The following is a 15,784-nucleotide window of genomic DNA, read 5'->3' as shown; positions in this document are numbered from 1 at the left end:
GCGTACGTTTTCGGTAATTTAAGTCGCTTCGACCAAACCAGACGGGTGCCAATTTTATCGATTTTTTATTACGAAACTTTCCATATTGGTTCTTTTCCCATTCGAGCAAAGTTCCGGCTCTCTAGCCCGAGTCAAACTTGTCTGAATGTGTAGGTATGTTTTATTTTTTTAATTTAACTTCCGCTTCGTTTTGCAAAGCCTGAAGACCGCTGCTGCGTCCGCTAAAAAGTCCGCATTCATCGCGTAACAATCAATATAATGAGAATTATTGGAAAAATCTTGCAAGTCCTCGAATCGCAGACTCGACCCCATAACGAAACCTCATTATGCGAAAAGAAACTTTTTATTCGATTTTAACGAAGCTTGAAGGACCCACGCGCGACACAACCAGAAATAGTCGCCTGTGTAAGTGGATTATTAGTAGTGGTGAGCGGCGCATTCGACAAATCAAGCGGGGAATTTCGTATAATAACTGGAAATAATTGAACGATGTCATACTCCGAAGTCCTGGCCGTCGGCAGCCTTTAATAATGCATCCTGCGCTCCCCTATTGAACTGCTTATTAGTAATATATTTGTCTGTTATTGGTGCAGCGTTTTCAGTTACAGTCGTGATTGACAGTGGAATTTCATAAAGTTTAAATGCCAAATTCAGAATGAATTTCAGTGGCTTTGTATTATTCAAACGTGGAATACGCAATAGAAAGACACGTGCAGTCAATAAATGCCGACAGAAGCACATACACAATATGCCAATAATTTTAATATAATAAATTAATATAAAATGTTAAGATTTTTATGGATACTCTAAAAGTGTCGCTTGCATTTTTACTTGGAAAATAGCTCTAATATTATAATGCGTTGTTCTTCGCGCGATGTTAAAGCTGGAAAACATTGAAGCGTTCTAGTCGTTCCAGCTTGTGCATAGTTTATGAATAATAAGAGCTTCCGACCGTTCGCCACGTGAAACTACAAATTCCAGCAACCTCGCTTTCTGGCTCGCAGTGAAGACACGCAGCGTCGAGAGGACGACAAACGGTAACTTTTCCTTTTTGTCGGCGCATTCGTGGGCTCCTTTTCCCACATCACTTATCCTCCGCTGCCGCCGCCGCCGCCGCCGCGCGACATTATCTCTCTCCTCGTAATTCTCCTCAATGGACCGTCGTTACCTTAAATTATATCCCCGGGGAGAATTTTAATATAAAAACCTGGCGTGGCCAGACAGACGAAAGCTCATTTTTCGCTGTTTGCAAATCACACTCCCGAGGTGTTAAATTAGCTCAACAAGTACTAATTTCGTGAAGAAAGAAGTGCCCACGGCAAAAGTCACAAAAAATAAAAAATAAGTGACCAGTTAAATTGAATGCTAGAAGAGTAAAATGAAATTCTCACAAGTAAGGTAATAATGCAGGTGGTATGCAGTTTTATTTCTGGTTTCATTTTTTTTCTATACATTTAAAAGCAGTTTATCGAACAGGGAAGTATTGCAGTAACCCTCGCGGGTGTAATAAATTTAAAGTGATCTGCAAGGTGCTTCCAACTCTCTGCGCGTGTCCGTACATAAAGACGCGTCGCTCTCCCACTTCCACCCTTGTGGAATCCTTTAAAAAACGATTAAATTATACTTTGGATGATGAATTTTCATAAATCTTTCCCGAGCGCGCCGGTCGTCGAGGTAGAAAACTTAAACCATAAAATTTCTATTGCGCATCTTATTACAATACAAAACATAAAAATAAAATTCACAGCAGTTTCGCGCAATATTAAACTTTCGCAAAAAATAAATATATAGAAAGATCTAATCAAATGTTTTGAGATAGTCTGATTCTGTGAGTGGAATCGCTGGTACGATAGGAAGAAGATTTGTAGTTGAATGCATAAACCAAACTTCGCAAAAGGTTTGCCGTTTCTCTGCCCCCCTGTGAAGAACTACGCGGAGAGGTAGTAGCACACCTCTTCATGTACCTTCTTCGCTCAACCTCACATTACGCTATCTCCACATACTCGGCTTGAATATAAACTAGTGGAAGCATGCGAACTTCGGCGCGTAACTCAAAGCGGAAGCGGAGTTTTCCCAGCTAACCAAAGCCCGTCTAGCCGCACCCCTTCGCCTCGAATGCACGTCCCAAAAACCGGAGAGAAACGTTACTCCAAAAGAGTTAATTTAATGGAAAGCATTTTGTCACAGCAAACATTCCGCTGGAATTAAATGTGAAAAGTTGATAAAATAGTTTAATAATAACTAATTAATTAATGCGGTGGATAAATAAAAGCTGCGTTAAAACAGATTTGCATAATGAGTAATTTTTCCTCGTTAATTGCAACTAATAGCCGTGCGGAAATTGGTGGTGGTGGGGGATGCGGCAGCGATTAATTAGGTGCATCGTTCAACTTGTTCTCGCCGACCTCAATTCGTCGGAGACTTACGAGCGCGAGTTTTTATTAAAAATAAATTGGAACCAAAGTCTTCTTCCAGATGGTCGAGATTAAGAGGCAATTTTCCGGAGCGCACATTCGTCCCTACATTCGTTTCGCTCGTTGTGATTTTTTGTTTTTGTTTATCCTTTTTCTCATTTGCTTGGCGCGCCAACTGAAAAGGTCTGCTATTTTTTGCGGGTTATTCTGTGTGTGACAAGGGATGTATTCGCAGTCGCTTCGTCCTGCTTGATATTTATTTTCTTATCTAAATATTAGTCGTTAAAAGGCGCTCGCCACGGTTCGCATAAATACTTAACGAGATCTAAAAGCATTTTCCGTTTCTGTTTGCACGCCCAGCAGCGGATTGCATTTTTTACAAAAATAATTCTTATGTTTAAATATTTATAGTGCAGACAACGTGATGATGAAAGCTTTGATTTCTATACTAACTCAATTTATTTTTATTTTTTGCCCACATTAGGCGAGAAAAATGTGCCCTTTACTGCATTGATTTGACTACTTCAATTTCACCTTGCAATTCACACGTTTACTTGCTTTTAGTTAGTTTAGCTCATCACAACGTGACAGGGGAAAGAAAGTGTGTATCCGGAAGAATCCAAGTGAGTACTGTGTATGTAAGAGGGAGAGTCACTTTTATCACCCTTCGATAAATTCAGGTGTCAGTTTCACACGTCAAGCGATGTTTTTAGTATCTTGAAGTAACTTGAAGTCTGCGCGCGACATTTTCCTCTCTTATAGAGCTACTACTAAAATGTACTTGCCTTCAACTATTGTAGAGCACGTCCTCGTTATAACCAGTTTATTTTTAAACGTTTTTATTCATTTTTGTTGGATTTAGAAAGAATTACGTTTTTGTGATTGAATTCCGCATTTTGAACTCATGATGTGTGCCATCCAAATGTGATCAATAGTTGAATGTCCTGCATATTTTTTTATAATCCGATGTTGAATTTTTAAATCAAGCCACAAATGCAGACATACGTTACGAAAACCATTTATAACGCTGTTGCTGGCCGACCGAAAGCCGACAGCAGGCGAAAGATAGCAGGATCACAATGCCAGCGAAGCGACCAGATCCGTGGGCTATATGTTTGCACGTTAACTCCCAAATACCAATAGCCGGGAGTCCTGAATGAAGCGCCCGTCTGCAAATTTTAGTCTAGCAATGTATTTATTCGAGAGAGCAGCATAAGAGAAAGCGGACGATACAACGGAACGTACACTCATAATGGTCGCCCAGCAGCAGAATTTGATTTACAGGTATGTGCGCGCTGCCCGTCGGCTGTTCCTATTGTTATTATCTGCTTTTGTTCGCGTGGGCCGGGAACAAAAAATACGGATTTAATTTAGTTCTGAATTGAATAATAAAATTCCACCTGGATATTCAATAGTGAAGCATTTCAAAACCTTAGATTATTAATTTTTACTGAACAACGTTGAATTCCAACGGAATTAAAGCCATTGAGTAAACAGTCCATTGCATTCAAACTGCGCCTTATAAAAAATCATCAATCATTTTACTATAATACCGGATTTAAATTTTAATGCCACCTCACATGCCGGAAATCCTCCGAAAGCACTGCTTTATACATGAAGAGCGGATTATACTTTACACACTTCTGGTATCACAGGTGTTTAAAAGGATTTCAATTAAATTATCCCATGCTACTTCCACGAGGTCCAAATTTGTGTGTTTGCGCTGTGTAGGTACATGTTTTTAGGACAATGTTTTAGTCGGGCTGTTATACTGCCTTCCTCTTTGTTATTTACCTCATTGTTTTTGAAAATCGTATTTACGAAGTATGCGAAAGCAGTTCTCGACCGTGGGTCGTTAGGAGTGCATAAATATTAATCGTAAATTAGCAGCAGACCCAATTTATTATCCTGGTATTAATCATATCACTATATTAATTTGCCTCTGCTTTATCCGGGCATTGGTTGGCTTTCCATTCGCTCCGTTTCAGCGTTCACCGTTCATGACCCCTTGACTATTTGCTATTTATTATCCGCGTCCCGGTTAACACGCACTGTACACTGCAGAACTCCAAAATACAGGCGTCGTGGCAAAGATATAAATTGTATCTAAATAGTTTTGGTCTATATCTGGATACAGGGATATTTAGGTTAATAAAAAGGTCGGAGTCAGTGAAATTCTACGGTGGTAATCGTGCCGTAAATCAACTAGATTCAGATCAATATTGTGGGGCGTGTGGTCGATGGAGTGGACGTTGAGTTTCTTGTTTTTATTCTTTGGTCGGATAGTTGCCACCACCACGGGGAGCATTACCGGCGATTTGCTAGACCAGACTTGTAAGATAGCCTCCAGCAAACGGACCAAAAACCACCCGGCAGGTATATAAAACCCAATCGCCACCCCTTTCTATGTCCCTATCGATTTGCTATTAACGTAATCCGTGCGGGGCGGCGAACGTGGCAATGCTCGGAACGGCGAACGGCGCGATGTTGCTGACTTCTCTCCGCCGGATATCGCGGCGACGTCAGCTTGTAAACGGAAGTGTTATCTCCGCGCGAGGACGTCGCCGAATGTGCCGAGCGTAACAAGAAATAAGGTCCTCGGAATGCGTTCGGCGAAAGAAAACAAAAAGCTCGCCGGCACGTTTCTCGCCACTACAAGAACTCGGTCCTCATGTGGAGGACGCGCACGAAGAAAAAGTCAAGTGACGCATTTTGCACATTCTCCTCGTCGAGTGGAACGACATTCAGCTCGTTTGCTGCGCGCAAGAGGTTTTGTTATCGTTATTACATGCCTTTTAACATGCTTCCTAAGATTCCAGATAATTGCCCACAATTACCTACTTAACCTTTCTGTTTATTACTAACAAGCAACTTGATATTCTCGCCAGCGAGTATAAAACTATAAATTTATGGCACTTTGTATTTTAGTAGCAATTTATCTTGTAATGATTGCTTGTTTTTATAGCAATATTTCGTAATATAAGTAGTTCTTAGTTACCTGGCACCCTACGGGAAACGTTCGGCGGTCGCCAAGGACGACGTCTGCTGTCGTCCTCAGTCCTCCACCCTCGAAACGTTGGCGGAATAAAAAAGCATCCCGCCGTCAACCAGCAAGAGGCGCACGGAACACACAATAAAATTTAATTTAAGCTACCTGGGTTGTCTAGTTGTAATAATGTCTGGTCGCCATTGATATTTGACAGGGGATGCAAACGCAACCCTCTTGTTGCTCAGCTAGTTTAATTGGAGGAGCTCGTAGTTCATAGCTACATAATCAAGGTAAACACGTGTTATGCCTTGCATGCACTGACGTATGAATCATCACCCTTAATTTTCTCACCCCACAAACCCCTAGCTTCAGATAATTACAACATTATGATGTGTTTCTATATAATTCACAAGAAATAGAAAATTTCAGAAAATTATCAAGTATGAATCATTAATGTTTCCTACATTAGATTGGCATGAAATTAGGGTGTCGGGGTCTGAACTCTCAACTTATAATTAATGTAATTAGTGGCAAACTTTTGCGTGCGCAGGAAAGTAGCGGAAAGTCTTCGGTAAGCATTGATAACATTTTTGTTTGGTGAGTGTTTATGTGTGTATTTTCGCTTATTAGAGAATTCGTGTGCATGGAAGTTTGGAGATAACTCGCGGAGTGCTACATCCCTTACAAAGAGATTCTATTTTGCGATTGGGAGAGGAAAAGAGCAAAAACAGGATATAACCGTTTGTAATTTGAACTCGAAACAAATTTTAAGTCTAATAATTTAGTTTAGTGATATTTTATTTTTTCTTATTTTTAGTTAAGCTGGTTTTCCGGTTTGTCCTAAACATTATTGGCAAAACAATGGAGGGGTAAGTGTGTCGTGGATTCCCAAGGGTGGGATTATCTTAAAATTTCGCGGTGTGGCGCTATTGAGCATACATCCTGGGGGTATTCTTTTTCGTGGTGGCTCTCGCTGCGCCATCGTTTTTCTTCGTGTCTCCAAGGTTTGCAGCACTCAGCGTACCGGTGGCTCCATTCGTTTTCATCGTTTCATCGCCTCATCCATAATAAAGAACGCGACGCGAAATGTGATTAATATCGGCGGCGCCTCCACCAGGGAAAATAAATGATAAATTATCTTCTTCTGCATGCAGTTTTTCTATGTTTATATCCAGCGTTAACTAATTTCACTAGCGGCCAACTATTACAAAATTCAATTTTGGGTAAATTGATTTTTCCGAAGAAAATATCAAGTTAGTTTTCGACAAGTTGTCTTCCGTCATTTCCAACCTGCTTGCGGTTGCTGGCACGTCGTCAGGACTCCGTCCGTGCAATCCTGTCGGCCTGTGTGCGCCGCAAAACACTTAAAACAGTTGCGCCCAAGTCACTGCACGCCTCGCTAAATCTTATAATTATTACAGCGGCCTCGGAATTATAATTAGTGCACGTCGGCTGCAGCGCGCAGACTACTTAACAAGTTCAACTAGAAAAGTTTGCCATCATCGGGGCGGTCGGGCGGACGATCATGACTGCGGTCGGCCGGGGATGATGCAAGTTAATTGGATAAATTTGCTTCACTTAATAAGTGGCGCAAATTCAATATTTGTTTGGAGTGTTAATTTTGATGATATGACCATTTTATTTGGGTTTTAATTAGATCATTTTCTATTATTCTATTTACATTCCATGGTAAAAATGTTTGATATAACATTATTCCCCTAACTAGTTTGATAAACATCACTAAAGTGAGCTTTGCACGCGCAACTGCAATAAGGAAATAAATTTATTGACGCGCTTTATTTAACTTTTTAATTCCGGCTGCCTACAATCCTACAAACAATGCACAAACACTGATCACAACTCAGCATAAAGAAGCAGGAAAAAAACGCGTATAAAATTTTTCCTGATGAAATCAGCCGGGTAGTTTTGTACACGCGCGGCAAACAACGAGCGTCTAACACGGAACATGAAATGCCGATTAGAACTTTAAATTATGAACTCCGAAGCGCGCGGACGCGCTCGTTTAATACTGAAAGCACATTCGGAAAACTTGCAAACTTTTCCAGCGCTTTCCCAGCGGCCAATGAACATCAAACTTTGATATTTATGAAATGAACAATTTGCGCCCTGCCAAAATTTTTGCATCTTTTTGCTCTCAACGCGGAAATAATTAAATATCAATCAAATTGCTAGGCAATAAGCGAGGATTAAGCACGAGTAGCGAAAAACACTTTGCATCCGCTGTCAGGTAGCGGAATTAATCGAAAATAATTGAATCCTTCCGTAGAACTTTGCTAATAAAACAAAATTTAATTAAAATTTCTGCAGGCGATCTTTTTGCTTGCGCGCAGAAATATACAAAACAAGTACCTGCATTATTTCTGTAATGAAATTCAGCGAATATAGGTTGATCAATCGACAACTGATTTGCTTCCGCCTTGTATCGTTACCAGGATTGTTCCATTCTTGTAGGTAAACATTTTCCGGGCTTGTTTGTGAGCAGCGTCTGTGCAGCGTCGGCATCGGAAAAAGCAAGGTGCAAACGTCTCTAGGCCCCAGGGGAATTGAATTTTGCGCGTAATTAACGACGAGCTACGCCGACTCTCAGCACTCCAACAATCAGCGAGGGAAAATGACAAGCGTCAAGTTTATGAGACACCAACGCACATTGAAATTATACATTTTATCTGCGTTCATATTTCCGAGTGAAAGATAAGATTAAAATTTTGCTTGTGTTTGGTTTTATTTAATTTTGTTTGTGCGAACATTTTAGTGCGCGCTACATTTTCAGGATAATAAATTTTAATACAAGCCAAAATCGGTTCGCTCCCGCGGTGTCTTCGTGTGTATTTTTTTCACGCTCGAGCTGCGGCTATTTAATAATTGTACCCACTGCGTGCGGTTGTAAATCATACGCGGAATACGTGAATTTGCTGGCGCACATTTCGTGGATGCCACGGCCCGCAGAGACGCGCAACGAACTGGAGTAAATTACGACTTAATGTGCTTACACATTCGCGCGTGAGCTAGGATAATACGTAACACCGAAAATATAAAGCACATACAAACATTAGGCACGTCCTGTAAGTTTAGGTCAGGCTAAATCACTTTGAAAATAATGAAACTTTACTCAACCTTGAAAGTTGTATTCAATTAAACTCCAAAACTAAATCTTCAGCACGAACAAAATAAGTTTAAACTTAAATACAAACTTTAATTATTACAAACGTAAACTAGATTTTCATCCGTGGGAATGCCATAAACTTGTAAATAAACAAAGATTTTGTAAACATACCTGGCTTCTGTTTTGAATCGTACGTAAACTACGCAACACGGAATTTATCTCTGTGGCGCAGTGCGTGCTGACGAAGCAGAGTGCGGCGTTGAACTGACGTCGAGTGCGAGCGTCGCGACGCCGGAACACGTGCCATTCCTACCATGCGCAGTAAGCGTCCAATCATTCCTATATTCGTACACAAGTTGGTGACGACAGTAAAGCGTCCGGCTTGACTTAATTAAAACCCGCCTCGCACATTGTTGCACATACATCAACTCTCAACTTCGATTTTAAACAATTTCTGAACATTCAATATGCTTTGATCCGCTAACGCGTAACTCGATATAAAGCACTATGCGCCATTTAAACTTTCATATTACCAATGAGTTTATGTCACGTGCGGGAAATAACAAATAGCTTCACGATAAAAACGTAGACGTTGAAGCCGGAATAAAATATCGCAAAGGAAACGAGAAGCAAGTGGAAAAGTGAAATTCGATAATCATAAAATTTGCATCTATGCGGAAGTTCTTCGGCAAGAATTGAACGTTACCCAGCATCTTGCCACAGTTCCCACGTTCGCATAAATAAATTCGTATGTGGCGACGTGTTATGTATACGTTTGTTGCCTGCATACAAAACATTTTCGACAATAAAATTACTTCTTGCTCTGTTTCATAAATCAACAACGCTAAGGAACTGACCAGAAAACGAACAACATTATAATTTTGCGAAAACAATAATATTTTTGTTTAGATTTCAACAATGCGAAAATCTTGACCACAAAAATCAAATGTGACCTATATTTTCTTTTTCTTGCGCTGGTCAGTTATTCTACACCAAAAATAATAATTGATTAACATGAAAAACATGAAATTCTCAAATCAATCAAATAACAAAGAACTTGCTAAAAGTAGTTTGTTTCTGTTTGATTGTAATCGGCTGAGAACTGCACAACTTTGAACCCATGAAAAATTAAAATACATACGGAACACGAAATTCGCATTAGTGTCACCGTCGCTGTGCAAGAAGTACAAGAAGTATCAGAATGGAAAGTTCATTCAGTGCGCAACAACCACCCCCTACTGGCAATTGGCAAGAGTCGTTGTAGACGTTCGTTAGACGTTGGATATATTGTCATCCCTGAAATCAGTCGTAGGGCTTCCGTCTGTCTGGCGATCCCACCGGCGGTTGTGTGCGTGGCTCGTTTAATATTTGCGATGAATGAAAAGCGGCTTCGCCGCTCCTCCGCCAAAGTTTTGCGTTTTGCGGGTAGCTTGTGTTAATATTGACGCATGTACTTGTCGCTCACGTTCATAGTTGTGCACGGATGATTCGAATGACTCTGGATGGTCGTACTCACATCGACAACTTCAGCCACAATCCGAAGGGTGCCTTTTCGCCGGTATTAAAATCAAAATGAAAAGACATCGTGCCGAGGCGCGTTCATCAAAGTCTTAAGAAACAAATTGGAAGTAGTCAAGTCGACGTCTTGTCTTTCCTATTGATAACTATGATATACAACCAAGATGTTGATATTTATAAACTCAAACTTTCTTTCTAGATGGAATCTACAGGGTGTTTTACGAGTATATAAAAAAAGGGATTTTGTTTTAATCACCCAGTAACCATTTATGAATCTTAAATGTCACAAAATCGCAATGACGTGAAATTTATCTTCCTCAAATATATCGGTAGGAAACACGCCGGCGACGAACATTGACGTTTCCGGAGGGTACACACAACATCGCTTTACGACGAACGCAGGACCGAAGGGATCCCGCGCGCATCTGCACGTAGAGAACCTCAACCGACAAGACCAAAACCCATCGAAACTTTAACTTTCCTTTCAACCTCGAGAGCGCTGGGCTGTTTACCCTCTACACAGCAAATGACGTAATGCGAACACAATGCCACTTCCCGCACACATTGTATAAACTTGTGTACACTTATTTACGAGTATAAACTAGTATAATAATACGAATATAAAACCTAATAAATCTAAGTATACATTATTGAAAATAAAACTATTCGAGTTGCTCTTTCCTGACATTTCATCCTTCGAATTGTCTGAGGAAGAATTCGCTTCACTCCTGCTCATTGCATCAACCTGCTCGCTTTCCACTTTGACATTCACGCTTTTGTCCTCGCCACGTTCCAGTGTTCGCTCTGTCGTGGTTACTTTTTCCTCTTTTTCATCTTCGTCGTACTCCAACGCCACGTCGTCATCGTCATCGTATTCTGTGTCTCCATCGTCGTCCGAAATCTCTTCGGATGTGACCTTAGCAAATCGTTTACGAGGCATATCCGGACGTACTGAAACATCCACACTTTAATTTGAGCTTGTCTCCTTGGGCATTTTTTTAGCCTTCAAAATATTGTTACGCTTGGCTGGCGTCTCCTCCAACTGATCTTCAGTATTAACAGGTTCAACTTCACATTCAGTAGAGGTATTAGGCACAGTTTTCTTCTCTGTTACGGGTTTTGAAAGATCTTCATCCTCAAATACATCAGGTAGTTTATTTTGCATGTCAATTGAATTTGGTGTTTGTATCAACCGCAAACGTTCATCTTCATCTTCAAAATAGTTGTGGTTGATATATCGTGGATTTTTACTTTTTGTTTCCAATAAAGCTAGAAATATTAAGATTTATTTAAATTGCATTTTCTTTAATTTGGACTTACATAAACAATTCAAGTGATTTTTGTTAGAGTTTTCCACATTTACGAAATCATTAACTATTTTTTTCCTTGAGATGATTTCATCAGAATTTGGACCATCTAAGTCTATATCTAAACGATCTTCTAGTTCCATGGCATCCTCGTTATCGTCTTCCCTGACGGTGTGGACATTTTCAAGTATATGATCAGTGCAACCATTATCAGCAGCTGGGTTATCAACAAAGCTAGACTTTAAATACTCAAAAAATGTTGCAAATATATATTACTTACCTGTGACAACTGTTGTTCCAAGATATTGTGTGTCTTCTAAATTGGAATCTTCTGCATTTGTTGAATAAAATTTCATTAAGGTGATTGCTGGTTCCATTTTGTCTTCTTCTCGTTTCAAATGGAATTTTTCTATGTCATTAAAATTATATAAGAATGCTTCTGCTGATGATTCCTTTACTTTGTTATCGTCATCTTTTTTCTCAGACCACAAAAGACCGTTTTCGTCGGTAATGAAGTCTTCATCATCCATTTCGGCATGCAACGTTTGTTTCCTTATTGTAGTTGTACTTTCAGTTGTAACTTTAGTAACAACATCACCGAATTGAGGAATGGGTTCACTAGGTCTAATATTAGTTCGTGGTCGTGCATAAAAATGTTTTTCGAGATGTGGGTCCATGTCTTCGGTTTCTTTATATTTTTTAAAGTGGATATACCGACGGGGTCCTATCTTAAAAGTATTTTTTTTATTGTTAGCGTAATGCCGTTTAACAGGAATCCTGTAATAATCTCCAGGAGGATCTCGTGAATAATCATCATGCGGTATTTTGGTGTCATCAAAAATAAGGTCAAATGATAGTTTCTTCTTTAGTGTGCTTTCCATGTTTGCCGATCTTTTAGTATCCAGTGTTTTGTTGTCTATACCTTTAATAAAAATATCTGGGTCATCTTGGTCCATATCCAACGGATCTTTCTCTTCATCCTCTGGCGGTTTTGGATTATACTGAACTAAATTTTTATTATTGAAAATCTTCTTTAGTGGTGTGTTATGCTTTAGTGCAGATCTAGTATGAAATGGTTTTAATTTAGATTTTACTTTCGAATAGATCGGAACATGGTTCAATAATGCGCGAAGTCTACGCGCTCTAATTAAATCTCGCTCCTTTCTACTTCGACGTCTCATAAAATCCAGAAAATGATTATGTTCGAATTTGCATGGTTTTTGGTGTATTCTTGATTTATGATGAATACCATTTGTATTAACATGGGGTCTTGGTTTATTTAAATATCGTTTGCATGGAATACATTCACCAGGTTCAAGAATTGGTTTTGATGAAAAAGTATCCAGAGGATTATCATTGACTTCATGGAGAATTGATACTTCTTTTTCAGGTACAGTGACTTTATCATGAGAATTACCAGTGTTAGCAATATTTGAATGGTCATCATGTGATTTTGTAATTCCATTGGCAATACCACTGGTTGAAGTGTCATGATGATCATAATCAAGGTTATCGGATATTCCTGATGGAGTATTTACATGATCTTCATGAGCTTTGGTAATTCCGTTGCCAATAGCACTAGTTGTAGCATCATGATGAATATAATCATTAGCAATAGCATTTGTGGCCGCAATATTAGTGTTATCCCCATGTAATTTTGTAATTTCGTTAGCGTTGCCACTTGTTGTAGTGTGATGATTATTATAATCATTATTATCTGTTTTTGTGGATGCAGTACTTGTATGATCTTGAGTGGCAATACTACTTGTTGAAGCAGCAGTTGAAATAAAATAAGTTGTTGGTTCTTCTATTGCAGATGGAGTGACAGTTGTATGATGCTTTCTATCACAAAGGTAAGCCTTCAGAACGGCAGTTTTGAATTTCTTTAAAGCCTTACGCTCACGTGCATGATTAATGTTGCCAAACTTAAACGGAAAACTTTCATAAATATTTTGCAGGGTCTGTTTCAATGTCTGGCCAAAATTAGATCGTACGGTGCGTGGCGAATAACCCGGATACTTGTGGAACTCCTCTTTCAGATACCGCAAAGGAATGCTGTTGATAAAATCCTCCTCGGACATGTATTCAGCCATCTCCGGCTGTGGAATAGAGAATGTTCGGAACACTTTCGTCGCGCCGCCCTCCTCGTATACGTGACATTTGCAGTTCTGCAGCTCCGGCGTACAACTGTAACGATATTCCCACATTTAATATTCGTTTGCGTACTGCACCCATGTGATTTTAATTACCAACTGGTGCCTGGTCCAAGGCAGTCAATATCGCCGCGTCCGCTATAAATTAAAGAATTAGATTTTATGTGATTTTGTGGTGTTTGATTACGTTTCACGGTTTATGCATATCGCTTCGTCGAATTGTGATATGCAGCTGGAGTCTGTGCAATAGGGATTGCTCCAATCGGTCCAGAAGGATCTGATTTGACGTGGTAGAGACGACTTTTTGTCACACGGCTCACAAAACTATAAAATACTAATTATTGGTTCTGAATTAAAGTAATTTATGTAATACCGGTTGATTTTCGTTGCATTTTCTATCACATTTCATTGAATGAACGCGTTTGTTAATTGTCCTTGGACTACAACCAGCCAAACCACATACGTTGTTATCACCGCATAAACTCGACGGAAGCGGAGGTTTAAAACACGTGGGAAAGCCTTAAAATGATTCAAAATATAGTTTGGATTTGAATCAGAAAATGCTGCATCAGTTTTTAATATTTGCATTTGACAACACCTTGCACTTTGTAGAGCTTCGAGTCTGATAAGTCGTTGCTGCAGTCGCATTGGGGCGCGTTCAATGCTAAAAGCGTGAGATCGCAGAGACGTCGATGCACACGTGTGTTGTACATATTCTTCGTGTAGAAATTGCAGTCGTCAGCACGTTTCCTCTGCAGGCTGGCGGCACAAAAGGACCATTTGTTCAGAGTATCGTCATCGCAGAGGCCAAGAAAGTACTCCTTGATGCCCTTCTCCTGATCATAGCGTCGTGGCCGACTTTCGACAAAAATCTACAACAGCTACATTTCAAACCGGCTTCCCAACAAACAGGACAAGAACGAGTTTGCTTTGTTAATAAGTGCTGCTACTCTCGCAATGATGGCAGAAACCTCTCACCGCGTAGTATTTGTCGCCGACTTCCACCAGCGCACATTGCTGCAAATGCAATTGCTTGACCCAGGACTCAATGTTGTATGATGGCGGGTCGAGGTCATAGGGGTACACAGAATTTTGAACGTGTTTCTTGATTTCGGCGCCAATTGCAAATCTACCACAAAATGCCAAAATAATGAAAAATGTCAAAAGCATAGTATGACATGATCATCGCGATAATTATTGTCAGACTGACAGTGTTGTCATTAGCACTTTAGGACATCCATTAAATTGTCATTGGCACTGAGAAAGATTCTGTATCACACAAAATCGTATTTTCAACCCTCCTGTACTCCACAAGCTTCAAATTGAAACTTTTCTCTTAATATCAGCAACAGTAACCTTTTTGCTCAATTCTCTCCCCACATCTCAACTTTAATTCAACAGGAACGTACTACTCGTAGTGTTATTCGTATAACGCATACTTTTAAACTCCCCCGAAAATAAAACCCCTCACTGCACTTTTATTCGAACTGCAGTTGAACACAAATCAGACATGTCTAACACATGAACGTTCTGCGGGTGGTACGCACTTGTGCTGTGGCACGTTATTACCTCCTTAGAATCTGCAGCGTTCATGCTCACCCCACAAAGATAAAACTATAAACAAGACTCGAAGAAAAGGCGATTCACTTAAGCTGAAAAATATCGCCTTGGGGTGCGCCGAAATACTTATGCGGCGTTCATTCTCTCTCCCGCATTCGCATTCGTATTGCGCACTATTCAGGACGCCTACAGCGCGGAGCTCTTTGTTTCGTCGCGTTGTCAAATATGCTAGGAAGTAGAGTACCTTGCTTTATCCATGCAGACGACAACATAGCCGTAATATTTTCTCGCAATGCGTTCCACCTTCGCATTCTAATGTAACAGCATTCGCACGCCGCCAGTTTGTAAACTTAATTAAGTGTTAAGGGAGTGATAAGAAGTAGGGCAATATTATAAAAGCACTGGTTGTCTCAAACATTTCAACATTCCACTCTCCCTGAGAATATTGTAGAGAATTTTGTGCTTTAAACAGTTGGAACGAAGTACGACTGAAAAATGTGTGAAACCACAGTCGTATAAAGCGTCCCAGAATTAATTTGCCCAACGACTTTATTAATTTTACTGAGAACCGCTCTTGTATCCTGAAGTAGACAAGGAGACAAAATACGAAATGATGAAATGAACAAGGAGAAGTAAGTACAATGAGGGAAGTGCTCGGCGCCACGAAAACGGGACGGTGTTTTTGATTAAATCGGTGGTTGACGAGGTCAAGTAAGTGA

The 15,784-nt window shown here is 40.0% G+C and overlaps 2 protein-coding genes across 4 annotated transcripts in view; both read right to left on the bottom strand.

The window, feature by feature from the left end:
• Positions 1-15,784, bottom strand: part of LOC135790436 (EGFR adapter protein-like) — a 103,135-nt gene that overhangs the window by 41,745 nt on the left and 45,606 nt on the right. The gene's annotated exons all lie outside the window — the stretch shown is intronic.
• LOC135790435 (uncharacterized) lies at positions 10,629-14,829 on the bottom strand. Of its 3 annotated transcripts, XM_065300640.1 has the most exons (10): positions 14,484-14,829; positions 14,104-14,377; positions 13,879-14,024; positions 13,693-13,829; positions 13,602-13,643; positions 13,347-13,539; positions 11,633-13,277; positions 11,366-11,569; positions 11,066-11,314; positions 10,629-10,996 (listed from the first exon to the last, which is right to left on the bottom strand). In XM_065300640.1, the coding sequence occupies exons 1-10, from the start codon at positions 14,673-14,675 to the stop codon at positions 10,647-10,649; spliced, it is 3,432 nt and encodes a 1,143-aa protein (XP_065156712.1). In that variant the 5' UTR covers positions 14,676-14,829; the 3' UTR covers positions 10,629-10,646. The 3 variants fall into 3 exon arrangements, 2 of the variants coding, with proteins under 2 accessions (XP_065156712.1, XP_065156710.1); XM_065300638.1 differs by having other exon boundaries at positions 10,632-10,996; positions 11,633-13,539; positions 14,484-14,825; XR_010547770.1 differs by lacking the exon at positions 10,629-10,996 and having other exon boundaries at positions 11,183-11,314; positions 11,366-11,586; positions 11,633-13,539; positions 14,484-14,822.

This window comes from Atheta coriaria, unplaced genomic scaffold (genome assembly GCF_025399875.1).
Source record: "Atheta coriaria isolate IRGN ID8LTWV9N9 unplaced genomic scaffold, Caltech_Dcor_3.1 hic_scaffold_4_pilon, whole genome shotgun sequence".
Classification (NCBI taxonomy): domain Eukaryota; kingdom Metazoa; phylum Arthropoda; class Insecta; order Coleoptera; family Staphylinidae; genus Dalotia; species Dalotia coriaria.
This window is presented reverse-complemented; position numbering and strand designations above follow the sequence as displayed.